The sequence below is a fragment of the Rousettus aegyptiacus genome, unplaced genomic scaffold (assembly GCF_014176215.1).
Source record: "Rousettus aegyptiacus isolate mRouAeg1 unplaced genomic scaffold, mRouAeg1.p scaffold_m13_p_8, whole genome shotgun sequence".
Classification (NCBI taxonomy): Eukaryota; Metazoa; Chordata; class Mammalia; order Chiroptera; family Pteropodidae; genus Rousettus; species Rousettus aegyptiacus.
This window is the reverse complement of record NW_023416311.1, coordinates 92363052-92376728: the sequence shown is the minus strand read 5'-3', so window position 1 is coordinate 92376728 and position 13677 is coordinate 92363052. Positions and strand designations below refer to the sequence as shown.

Sequence of the window (13677 nt, the reverse complement as noted above, 5' to 3'; positions counted from 1 at the left end):
AAATTGGAAAGACAATGGTACCTATGTAAGAGTCGTGTGAGAATCATGTAAGATAATTCATGAAAACAACAGTATATGGTACATAATGTGTTTAGTAAATGTCAATTAGTATCTTTATTTTCACTTAATATAATTCCAATTTTGCTAATATTGTATGCAGAACTCTTGCGACATATTTCCAATTGAGGTTGACTTGTAGTTCTCTTTTCGGATGTTATTTTTGTCAATTGTCTTTGATATATTTTTGGTATCAGGGTTATGTTAGTTCTGCCAGGTCAATTGGAAAGCTTTCTGTTTTCCTCCATACTCTAGGAGACTAAAAACATTTAAATTTATGTTTAATTAAGGAATAAAAAAATTTGTAAACCATCAGGGTCTTCAAGTTTCCTAGGGATATGGTTCTTTGACAACTTCTATTTCTTTTATGGCTTTCATTTTTTCAAATAGGCCATTTAATTTTAATCATTTTTACTTTTCTAAAATATTTTTACATAAATTAAAATGTATTTATAGTAGAGTTATACATAATATTTTTAGGTCCTTAAAATCTGGTATTACTTTCTTTCCTACTATGTTATAAAATTGATAGTGTCTATTCTTCCTCTTTGTTCAAAAGTAGTAGTTTCATTATCATAATTAGAAAGGACAAGTTTTAGAAATATATCAGTGAAAGGTATCTCAATAGATTTCCCTCTAATTTATCAGTTTCCATTTTTATGGGTTTCTTTCTCTTTGTTTCTTTTATTTATTTTAAAATTATTTTTCCTATTTTAATGATTAGTTTATTAATTTCCCTTCTTTTTTATTTTTAGTCAAGGCATTTTATGCTGAAGTACTATGTATTTTCCTCTGAGTACAGTTTGATCCCATTCCACATTTTTCATGAATCTATTGTTTTAATTTTCTTTTTGGACATTTATACTTTTACTTTCCTCTTAAAGATTTATTCATAAAGAATAGTTTTTAGGGGGAGCAAGGAGAAAAAGAATGGCTTTAATTTTTAAGTATTTATATTTTTGATATCTTTCAAAAATCAATTTCTAGTTTTATTACACAAAAATCAATTTTTATTACACAAAAATCAATTTCTAGTTTTATTTCCCTTTCCTTCTAATTGTTTAATCATTTCAGCAAGAAACCTAAAAAAACTGGTAGTCAAATGTAGTAGACTTAGAGGATATCATATTGAACATGAAAGTTTTCTCTTTCTTACTTTAAAATCAGCTTAGTACTTGCATAAGATAGCAGATAAACTATTATTGTCTCTTTTCTGCTTACTGATGATAGTATCAGTTTAAGTATCTTAATGCTCAACTTCAACTATGATTTCTTGGTTACATCAATATGCCTATTTTCATAAACTGTTAAGAATTTTAGAATTGTGGGTTTTTTTACTTTTATATGTGGATCTTATTTTTCTGTTCTCTAATATGAAAGCATTATTCATGTTCTTATTCACTTCTGTAATATAATTATTTAAAATATTGATTAGCTTTTGTTTGCTATAATTTGGATTTACTTTCAATATTCAAATTTCTTACATGCCTAAATTCTACCTTTAAGAATATTTCTGTTTTGTTTGTTTCATTGTGATTTTTGCAGAACATGGTTGGAGAGTGGGCTTTACCAGAAGAAATGGTTGATAACGTACCACCCTCCAACAATTGCATATTGGGCCATGTGATTCACAGACTAATTGAAAAATCTCTTCCCCCTCAAACTGAATCAACAGTACCTGAATCACTTTCATTTGCTATTAAAGGATGCTTATTGGGGAAAACATTTAGTGGAAAAACTACTGCTCTAAAATTTCTACAAAAAGGTAGAATTCCTTTTTTTTATTTGTACTTACCTGATTCTATATACATTGACTGTAGCTGTAAATGGCCGTATCTGTAGAAAACATACATGAGGATCTGGTGATATATTAGGAAACTGTCAACAAAAGTATTGTAATAGAATGATCACATGATTTATTGTCTAGAGCAGGTACTTAGGAGTATAGAGTCATAAACTGTGACTGTCCAGGGCAAACTTGGATTTATTGGAATGTTATCTAATGATGATGGATAGTATGAATAGAATAACAAGTTCTAAACTTTCCTCATAGATTTTATTTACTTTACCGATAGATGAAGCAGGAATTTAATAACTTGTTACAAAGAAGAGAAATCTATTTAAATCGTAAATATTTTAATTCTTCACATTTGTTGAATTCTCAGCCTCTCTTTAATGAGCCTTTGGCTTTTATAGTTAAAAGCAAAATCACAGATTTCCATTTGTTCAATTAGTTTTTGTTCGATAATACAATACCATTACTCTTTTCACTGGAAAACTCAAAATGTGCTCTGAGACCCATCCATCTTGTAACATTCCAAAACAGAAGAAGGGTAGGTCATTATTGACATGTTGAAAACACTTCCTTGAAAAGCAACTTGACAAAATCATAATGAGATGCCACATCACATCCACTAGAATGGGTATAACAAAAAAATGGAAAATAACAAGTGTTGGTAAAAATGTAGAAAAATTGGAATATATTGCTGGTGAGAATGTAAAATGGTATAGCTATTATAGAAAGCAGTGGTGAATCTTCAATAAGTTAAAGAATTACCATGTGAGCCTAGCAAATCCACTATTGGGTATATACCCAAACACCTTGAAAATGGGTGTTCAAGAAAAAAAAAAAACCTTGTATAGGAATATTCATAGCAGTACTATTAATAATAACCAATAAGTGGAACTAATTCAAATGTTTGTCACCTGACGAATGGATAACAAAATATGGTATAGCCATACAATGGAATATTAGTCAGCCAGAAAAAGGGACGAAGTACTGATACATGCTATAACATGGATGAACTTTGAAAACATGGTACAAAATGAAAGAAATCAGATACAAAAGGCCACATATTATATGATTCCATTGATTGGGAATATCAAGACTAGGCAAATCCATAGAGATAGAGAGCAAATTAGTTGTTGCCGGTGGCCAGAAGGGGTGAGGGGTAGGATGATAGGAACTGACTGTCAATAGATGCAGAGTTTTCGTCTGAGCTGATGAAAATTTTCTGGACAAAAGATAGCGGTGATGGTCAGACAACATTGGGGATAACCTAAATACCACCAAAATGTGTCTTTTAGAATGGTTAAAATGGTTAGTTTTATGTTATCTTTTAATACAAAAATACAAAAAAAGCAGCTTAATACCAAAAAACAGTGTTAGAGGGTGAAGCCAGCACGGGAGAACAATGGTGGCAATTTCCTAAATAAAAAGCTATTGGTAATACTGCCATTTGTACTTTAGACTTTCCTATTCAGATACTTTCTATCGATACTCTCGTCCAAGAAGCTATTCAAGCATTTCATAACAATGAAAAAGTCAGCAAGGCCCTACCAATTCAGAATGAAGCTGAAGAAAGTACTTTCCCAGTTCTGCAGGAGTCTATTAAAGAAAGCCAGGCAAGTGAGACTTTAGTTTTCTTTCTTGTGCCTATTATATCAGAGATTTGGAACTGGATGAAATCTAAGAGATCTTCTAAACCAGAAGTTAGTAAACTCTCCTATAAAGATCCCGAGAATAAATATTTTACGTTTTGTGAGCCAAGTGGGAAAAAATCAAGTATATTGTGGGGGATATTTATATAACAAGAGAGAAAATCCCCCCCCCCCCGTGACCACTGGTTTCCCCCAGGTGGGCTGTCCAGGGTGGTAGGCCAGCTTTGTGCCTAGTTACCTTCAGCTGGAGACATTCTCCTGAAGAAAGAGCTACTTGCTGGTGAAGGGATGGAGGGGCTAAATTGCATTAGGTTGGAGGGGAGTAGGGAATGAGTGCTGTGGAGGAGTTCACCAAGTCACTGTTTCCCGGAGTGAAATTCTGTTACTGAGAGCCTGGCAGTGGCCAACAGCAGAGTCCCCATCACGTAGTTGGAGACCAAGGCCAGCTATGGGCAGTGGCCAAAGCAAGCACTGAAAGCAAGCACGGACAGGAGGTGGAGGAGGATGCCCATCTTAGTCCCCAGGCTCACAGTGCTGTCCCATGGAATTGTACATGCCCAGGGATCGTCTAAAAAATAATTTGGCCCCACCAAATTTGGTCCATGGGCCATAGTTTGCAGACCTCTGTTCTAAACTTGTAGATCTCAACTTGGGGCGGTGGTAGGTGGGAGGAAGGTCTCCATATTATTTACCATCATCATATTCCCATGATTTACCTGTATCACATTCCCATTAGTATTGCATCTGGCTATATTATTGCATGAAGATTCTAGGGCAGGAAACAGGAGGATGGTACTCCACTTAAGAAACACAATGTGGTGATTTTAACTGGGAGGGAGTAGAGGCCCTAAGCATGAATTGGTTTGCTTGAGGTCAGAAGGCTTGTTAATGTCTAGGCCGTGACTGGGATCCCAGATTCTAAATCCAATACTCTTGTACTGTCTCAGCAATTGAATAAATTAGCAGAGAATCTAATCCAGATCATTTGCATGAGCTGCAAAGGAGGTATTACTTAACCATGAATTCTGAAAATAACTGAGAGTTTTTTTCATTGTAGACTGCCTCATCTTCTATGTTGTGGTACTCTTCATATTCTAATCAGTAGTGTCATATAGTGCACACATCTTTTCTTTATTTCCCTTACGGCTATGGCCAATACTCTGGGATTGTTCTTTCTAAGATGGTTTTCTGTACACTCTTTCTCAGATTCCACTGTATTTTCGAAACAGCAGTTGCTGTACTTGACATAGTAATTGAAGGCCAATTGAAAGACAGATTGCACGACAGGTTACTATGTGTTTCCACAAGTATAATTATCATCAAATTTTGTTTGTTGCTGAAACCTATTCAGTCTCTCTTAATATTATTAATGTTTTTGATAAAATAGTACATTTTTTCTCAAATCTTGCTTATAAAAATATAATTAAGAATGCCATTAAAATACGACAATATTAAAAACTGTCCTTGTGTGTGTTTTCTCCCCAAAGGATCTGCAAAGTAAATTTTCAGCTGACTCAGTTTTAAATGAAGCATTACCAGAATCAGAAGATAAAGCTGTGTTTAGTAAGTAAGATATCAAAACAACTCATCCATCAACTACCTTAGAGGTATGGACAGACAAACAGTTAAGAGCACATACATGCAAGCACAAACATGCTTTTAGAGAAAGAAAGGAGAGACAGGGAGTTTTGCATAGTTGTCTACATGGACATTTGACAAGCAGGACAAGGTAAACACAGAAGTCCCTAACCTTTGTCTACAACTGGAGATAAAAGACAAAATGGCAGAAGTGGTTGATTAGTTTTGTTGTGGTTATGAAAACCACCAGGATAAATCATCTTTCCTCTTCCTCGCTTTGCAGGGAAACAGTATTTTATTGTTTCTTCTCACCTTTGCAGGTCTGCATGAGTTAGTCCCATTGGGGCTCTCTCTGCATGTTACATACAGCTTTATTCACAGTGTCGAGGGAGGCTGTAGGCTCTGGTCTCTGCAAGTCACCTGGACCGTGCTTCCTTAGATAAAACTCAGTTTATTCTCGACTTTGAGCAAGGCAAATAAAACTGAAATTCCCAAACCTAATGAAGAATTATCTCCTTGGAGATTTGGGCTTCAGTCCCTCAGATACTTTGTAGAACCATTTATGGAAAACAATTTTAAGTCTCGAATATATTTTCTATTTGTGCTAGTGAAGGCTTTGCCATGTTTGATAGTTTTCTCGTATTCTAGAAAAAAGTTCTAATCCTTTTGTGCCACCCTCATTATTACCATCATTGCTGGACAATTTTATAGATTTATTATGAGCATGCAACGCCTAGAATGGTTGGGTTTTTCATCTTTTAAAAGGACACAATCTGTCCTTTGTGTTCGTGATTTGTTTCTTATCAAATATTTTAAATTTATTTTTAAATGAAGTCCTGTATAACCTGTTTTATTACAAAAATAGAGTTAATTACAAATGGACTTTGAAAACTTCTTATTTTTCCATAGAATTTAACCAAAAACCTCTCTGACTTCTAGTTTTCTACTTTTAGACTTGTTTGTTACTTATAATCCAGGACAATAAAAATATCAAGAATTAGCTTTTTAACATCTCTTGAGAACTTGGTTGCTTTTCTGAAAAGAAAACCCAAACAGTATTAAAGTATTTCTAATGATAATATTACTAGTGAGTCATATTGGGAGGAAGCGGAAAACACCAAGCCACACGATGACCAGGATCTTTACGTTGTGGAATGAGGGTAAAAGCCGTGCTGTGGTGATTCTATTACTTCCTTCCACTGAGTAACTCAGACATAGCTGGATCCCATAACCCAGCTGTCCAAAACCATAGACGGTCAAATGCTAAATGGTCATTAGATGTAAATGTGGTTGTTCTCACCACTTTTCCTGTTGCTAGGTACTGATACCAATGAAACACCGAAAGCTGAAAATGTCAAATCAAGTGATGATTTCTCTAAAGTAAGTACTCTAATCTAATTTTTGCTACTACTATACTGAAATGTATCATGATTCCTAGCTTTCTGATGTGTCTTCAAGTGGAATGAAATAATAATGAGCTCCTCTTTGGTTTAAAGTAAATCTGTTGGTAAAATATGAACTAAATCTGATTTTAGTTAGTATTCTTTATATTCCTAACATTCTTTACATCTAAAGCAATGGGAATTGCTATTTAGTTTTGCCAAGTAAAAAAGTAAACATATTGTTTTTTTTTGTTGTATTTCAGACTTATGCCAAATTTATATTTGTGCGTTTTTCTTTACCACTTCATTTATGCCTTTTATTTTCTTTCACACTCTCTTTCCCTTTAAAGAATCTTCCCAGACTTAATCCTTAGTCCTTCGATGACTCTACAGAACATTTTATTAATATTCTATATATTTATTAATATCATTTCAGTGGAAACTAATATTTTTATATACAGTATTGCTTTACTATAAATGGAAACATTTTTTGTCATCAAGTAGAATGACCATATTAATCAAGTAGCATTTTATTTACTTTATTTTTATTACATTTGATTACTTTTATTATGTATTTCATGACAAACAATTTTTGTAATATTTTAGATTTCAAAACTGTTTAGAGATAAAAAAAAATTTGGAAAGATATGTACCAAATTATAAACATAATAACTGGTGGAAAGGGAAATGGGTTTAGAGAAAGTGATGAAGGCGGCCTTATAATTTTTAGTTTGTATATTTGAAATATAAATTAGCAGGAAGGCTAAGTATATTTTTTATATTTACATATATTGAGTTACCAAATACCCGAATTTCATATTCATTTCCATTCAAAGAGCATACTTTGTTCCATACACTATTGTAATGAGTTGAGATATATCACAGGATAAAAAAGACAGGGTTCCTGGACCTTATGAAGTTAACATTTTAAAAGAGGAAGACAAAGAATAAACCACAATCACATAATTAAATAAATCATCTATTAGATGATGATGATGATGCCAGGAGACTAGAAAAAGTGCCTTAGACCAGAATAAGGGGGTTCAGGGGCTGGGGCCATCTGAAAGAGGCAAATCTGGTGTCTTACATGGAGTAGGCCTTCTTGAGAAAGTGAGATTTAAGAAGATTGAAAGATCGAGAGAGTCCGCCAGCTGGATCTGAGGGAACACTTGAGGCGGCGAGAAGAGCTGGATGACAACCACAAGGCAGAAAGGTGCTTGGCCACGGCGGGGGACGGAGGAGTAAGGGATGAGCTTAGCGAGGAGCACAGGAAAGGAAGAGAGCCAGGTCGGCCGGGGGCCTTAGAGGCAATGATTGGGACATTTGGAGTAAACAGGGAAGTCCTTGCAGGGTTTTAAGTAGCGATGTAATGTCATCTAACTTGTAAAATGCTCGGCTCTGGTAGCTGAGTTAAGAATAGGCACTAGAGAAGTGTCTGTCCATGCAGGGAGGGTAGCTTTGTTGGACTAGCCCTTCTACGGAGATCATTTTAACGCTGGACAAAATAGAAAAGCTTACTATCTGGGGACCAAAATCAGGGGGCCAAAAAAAGCAAAGCAGCAAACAAACAAGCAACAAATCCGGGCAGAAAATCTATGGGATGTGAGTGACTGTTGAATGAAGCATCACTGGGCAGGAGCCGTGGTTTTATAGGTCACCCCAGAGGCATGCCCCATCCGCATGGCGTGAGTTGCTAGATCTCAAGCAGAAAGCTTCCATCTTTTTTATTTACGGTATTAGAGGATGCCAGGACAGCTGAAAATTAAAGAAGATCTCAGAGGGGAGGGAGCCCACAAAGAAGGAACCTCAAAATCTGCATACACGATTTCCTTAAATGCTTGGCTGGCTCCAGAAATGTGACAAACGATCAGTGTCTTCACCAGAGAGCATGACCATTTAATGTTTTCTTTTCCTCTAAGTATTTAGAACCTGACTTTTAAATTATCTGTACTCTACCATTCATTGCTTATTTCTGCAGCTCACTGTGCGTGCTCGGCTTGGTGCAAAATCAGAAAAGTTGCTGAAGAAAGGAAAGAGCATTCCTGACACGTTGCTAGTTAGCATCATGGTGAACGCTATTAAGTAAGTGTCCTTTTTTGGTATCTACTTACTATATCCTCTATCAAATAGAGGTATATAAAGAATAACGTAGGAATATCTTTATTTTTAATGTCTAATGAATATTACTTATCTATGTAAGAAAACATACAGCATGATCAAGATATATTTTGTGATTTACATGACTATATTTTACTTCCCCCTTTACCAACCAACTCGGTTGTGAGTGCAGGTCAATTTCTATTCCATGTGGGGAATTCAAGGAGAAATTAGATCCTGCTTGGAAAAGCCAAGGGGCAAGTTATGGTGGGAGAGACCCTAACTACGTGTTCACAGGCCAACGTACTCTCTCATTTTGTTTCAGGAAGAGGGAGTGAGCGCAGGGAGGCAAAGTTTGAGGAGTGATGGGTCTAAAGGCAGTGAGTAAGTAGAGTTGCACAGGCAAGAAGTGATTTATGTGCATAGCGCAGAGGTGACAAGTGATAGGAAATAAAGAAAATGTCAAAATAAGCTATTTGTAATCTCTCTCTCCTTCCTTTCTAAGGATAAAGGATTCTCCTTGGCCCTCCTTTGTAATACAGAAAAAGGAGAAATTAAAAGAAGCCATTAGAGGATCAGTTAATCCATGTAATGAAGAGATGAGGCTTGGCAGAATGGGAAAAAGACTCAAGGCTGCTGTGGGAGAGTTTGGGGAGCTTGGAGTGGGAGCGGGTGAGGAATAGGATTAGGGCAGCTGTGCTCTAAGGTGTTGAAACAGTGAAGCCAGAGAGGGGAGGAGAGGAGGTTTTAAGGAAATTTCTCAGTGCATCTGGAGTGGACTTACCCTTTAGTGTTTTCGTGAGACCTCATTAAAGATTTAAGTTGCCTCTCAGTTGTGATGTGTCTTGGAATGTTTGCTCCTTGAACACAACGCTGAGCTGGAAGGGATCTTGTCCTCCTAGTTGTAACATTTCTCAGAATTGGCACAACATATGTTTTACCCATGGGGCTTCTTGTTCAAAGAAAGATTGACTATGAAAAAAATCAGCTATACAACAGATTTCAGCTGCGGTATCAGTGGAGCTGGAGTCTCCTCATCACCTCCGAACTTCACTACCCTCCCACCACCATCCCAGTACCCCAAAGCACCTTCAGAGGGCTGTCATCAGTGTGGAATCCTTTCATCTAGTCCGAATCCATCCTTTTTCAGTGAGGAAAGAAAGGCCCGTGGGAGTTCAGTATGGCAGTCCAGGCACGTTCGTAGCGTAGTCAGAGCCACACCCCAGGACTCATCACTCCCCGACACCTGGTGTCCTCACGCTGCAGCTGAACAAGTATGACCCTGATCTCCTCCTTGCTCTGAAGTAGTTCCTCTGACGGTGGTGGGAGAAGAGGTCACCCAGACCTGGTGAGGTGCTCAAGAAACTTCTCCAGCTTAGGCCTAAGAACCAACGAATCCTTTCTAAGTACTTTCCAGTACTTTCCCAAGCTCTGGAAAACTAATAAAAGCAAAAATGCAGTCTTGTCCTGCTCTTTGTAGCTCAGTGGGGGAAGTAGAGGCAGTGACGTGAATACAGCCCGATACTGTGCAAGCATCGCTGGATTTGGGGTCATTTGCAGTTTTGCAACAAGTAATGGAACCTCTCTGAACTTCAGTTTTTCCCCTCCTTCCTTGCCATGTGTCGGAAGGATCACATGCAGGCACCACAGCAGACTTGCAAACCTTTAGAAAGGGGATTCTGTTGTTTAATACGAGTTCTAATGGAGAAAGAAACAAAATCTCAACTTTTAATCCAAACACCAGAATCCCAATTTTGCATCATTTAGGGATTCAGAAGAGCAATGCAGAAGTGTATGTCTGTTTCACATCGTTTTCCCATTTAAAGAACTAAAATAATAATTCCTAGAGCACCCATTCTCTGTAGAGGATGCTGCACCGAGGGCAAAAACCCCAAGAAACGGTCCTTACCCTACAGCAAATTAGAATTTAATTGAGATAAATAAGACTCGCTTGAATTTTTTTCTAACTGGAGAAATAACGTACTTAGCAGTTGTGTGGTGAAGTGAATGCGAGCCAGGGGCATTCCGATTGGGCAGGTATGCTGCACGCCACACCGGGTGGCATGAGAAGGGCTCTCTGGGTCAGCGATGTGAATATCCGCCACGTGCCGGGCTCTGTGCTGGCTTCTTCACATGCATCATTTCACTTCGTCCTCACAACTGCCCTGTGAAGTATGTTATCCCACAAAGTGTAGAGTACAGATGAGGAAACGGGCCCAAAGGAAAAGGTGCCTATGAACACACAAGCTAGAAAATGCAAAGATCAGTTTGTTTGAAGTAAGTGGTTCTAAGTCATGAGAGAGATGATGCGATAGGTAAATAAGTTGTATCCAGTTAATTTAAAATAGCATGTTGTGGCCTCCTGAGTAGACTTGGAAGGCAGGAGGCAGCCACAGAAGAATGGTAACACAGGGAATAATTGTGGTGCATTAGTCACCCTAATTTTAGCTCTAAAGTAATAAAATGTATGCAGAAAGAGATTATTGTGGAATCGAAAGAAAGGTAAAGGCAGGATTCATTGCATTATTTCCAAAACTATCAAAATGTTAATGGTTTGTCCATTTTCAACTCAGTGAGATACCTGTGGATCAAGGCTGGGTCCTCGATGGTTTTCCAATGACATTAAACCAAGCAAAGCTTCTGGAGGAAGCTCTCACAGGCTGTGACAGAAGCTCCATAGAACAGGAGGAAAAGAAAGCACAGATATCCACGTTGGCTGTCGATCCTTCGGCTGCCAAAGCAGTGCCTCTTCCGCCTGCTGTGTTTGATTTTGTCATGTTATTAGATATTTCAGATAATTCTTCACTGAGTCGCGTGATTGACACCATGGGTAAGCCGGACACCTCTTTTCTCATTTTCGTTTTGATATTCTTGTTTACAAGTCAAAGCCCTTTGTTTATTTGTTCCTTGACTGAATCTGTGAATTTTCCCAATTATAAGTAGACAAGAAAGATTCCTTTTCAGCCTTCCAAAGAATTATCCGGCAGAGCACAGTTGCCTCCAGCTTTGACTGCCAGTGCTCAGCACTGCAGGCCAGCTCTGGGACCCGTGGAAACGTCCAGGCCAACCGCAAACATCTCACTGAACCCTCCCATCAGGCGGGCAGCTCGCCTGGCACAGGGCTGCGCTTCGTGAGACTTGCATGCATGGAGGTGCTTCTTTAAGCTGTCTGCTACATCTTAGCGAAGGTCATAAACCATATCTGTGCTGCAAGCAAGGATCTCGTAACAATATTCCCTTGAATTGTGTGTTAACTCTGAGAAGCAGGTATCAGTTGACTGAAGTCCTCATATGATGGAGTTGATACCATTCACTTAGAGAATATGGAAAGAAACACAGAGTCCTGTAGGGACAGGTTGAGCTCAAAGTGCCTGTGGGACTTTTAAGCTAAAATATTAGAGAACAGTCCTATAAATAGGTCTAGGTGTCAGGAAGGAAGTGTGCCCTAAAGTTAAGGATTTGAGGGTAGGAGAAATCATCTAGAAAGAAAATCATATTTTAAAAGAAATCCAGGATGACGCCCAAGAAAACATGAGAATGTAATGGGGAGAGCAAAGGAAGAAAGTGTATAGAAGCAGCAGCTAGAAAACGGAAGAAAGCCAGGGAGACTAGCATCTTATAAGCAAAGGAAGGACAGATTTTCTAAATGAGAGTGTTATACTACCCTCTCCCAGACCAGTGAGGTCTGGGGTCCTGAGGCCAGGGTTATGCTAGGGGAGCCCAGTTGCTAGGGTCAGGGGCAGCATGCTGTCCTTCAGTGCTTGGGGTCTTTGGAGGAACCTGAAGACAGTATTGCAGAGAAGCAGCCTACAGCCAAAGCCAAGTGGGCTCGAAGGCTGAACATCAGTCGAGCCAGGGCTGGGCAGAGAGGACTGGACCAGACTCAAAGCCAACAGGCAGGAGACCAAGGAGACCTAAGGAAAGGAAAAGCCAATGTAGGACTAAGAGCGTGTCAGAATGGAAGAGTAGAGGACACCTGGGTTCCTAGCCTGTGCCTCACAGGCCATCAGTCAGCGTGAGAAAGAGCAACCGTATTCATAGTATAGTGAGAGGTACAGAGAGATTTTGAGTGTAATCCCTGGATACTGAACCTTTGTGACTAATAGTGACTGGAAAGAAAGAGGAGGGGGCTTCCAGGTCTTATAATGTTTATTTCTTGATCTGGGTGCTATTTTTAGTTTGCGAGGTCTTTGAGCTATATATTCATACATGCATTCTTTTTGGCAGGTATAATTTAATAAACACCTTAAGATTAAAAAATCCAGAGCCTGGAGTCAGATTGGCTGGAATCAAATCTCTGCCATTTATGAACTCTGCAATTTGGGACCTATTATAGAATTTCAATCTTACCTCACAAGTTTCTTCTTTTTGTGAATATAAAAATAACATAATAAAAGTATTTAAGAATTGTGTGCCAGGTTTTACCTATAAATGCAACAGAGAAATAGAATAAGATAAGGACTGAAACACATCCATTGGCCTTGACATTTTGATGGACAGAATGAGAGTTCTTTCAAAGGAGGTGGGAAGAACGGATTACCCAGGCTTGTGGCATGAATGGGAGGTGAGGAGGCAGAGTGTGTGGGTGAAGATAACTCTCAAGAGACTTGTCTCTGAAAGAAAGGAAAGAGCCATGGCAACAGGGTATTTATTTGTTTAGCATTTACTTTCACTCCAGCTCTCCATTAGCGAGGTTACAAGTTACAGGGTTGTGTATTTTTCTTCAAAGATGTCTACCAGTGTAAGTGTAAGCCTTGGAAAGAGAGATGAATATTGTCTAAGTCACAGAAATTGAAGTTATTAAATGAGGGAGAGAACTCAAAATGTCCAACCATGCAATTCAGATTTGTCATAAAACAAAATGAAGTCAGGATAATGCTGGTTACCTGGGGAAAAAGATATTTGGGGACTAGATGATGTCAGAGAGATTTATCGGCTATCTAGGAGTGCCAAATGGACAAAGAATAGGAGTATAAGTTATTTAGTTTGCAGGATAGAACCATTCAAAGTGACCACAAAATCCAGTATGGCTGAAGTCCTTGACAAATAGGAGAAATTGACCGTGAGATGCTGCATCTCCTGAGAAGAGCTCCTACAATTTTCTTCAGTCACTCATTACTGA

At 38.2% G+C, this 13677-nt stretch overlaps 1 protein-coding gene across 9 annotated transcripts in view; it reads left to right on the top strand.

Annotated features, from left to right (window-relative positions):
* The window catches only part of SPEF2 (sperm flagellar 2), a 139116-nt gene that overhangs the window by 50235 nt on the left and 75204 nt on the right, over window positions 1-13677 (top strand). For all 9 annotated transcript variants that reach the window (XR_001596628.2, XR_001596627.2, XM_016142439.2 and 6 more), the window contains 6 exons: window positions 1603-1822; window positions 3308-3462; window positions 4986-5061; window positions 6395-6456; window positions 8437-8540; window positions 11129-11385. Coding sequence is in view for 7 of the 9 variants with exons in the window: in XM_016142439.2 (XP_015997925.2) it covers window positions 1603-1822; window positions 3308-3462; window positions 4986-5061; window positions 6395-6456; window positions 8437-8540; window positions 11129-11385 (874 nt within the window). In the remaining 2 variants the exon portion in view is untranslated. The remainder of the gene's footprint in view (window positions 1-1602; window positions 1823-3307; window positions 3463-4985; window positions 5062-6394; window positions 6457-8436; window positions 8541-11128; window positions 11386-13677) is intronic.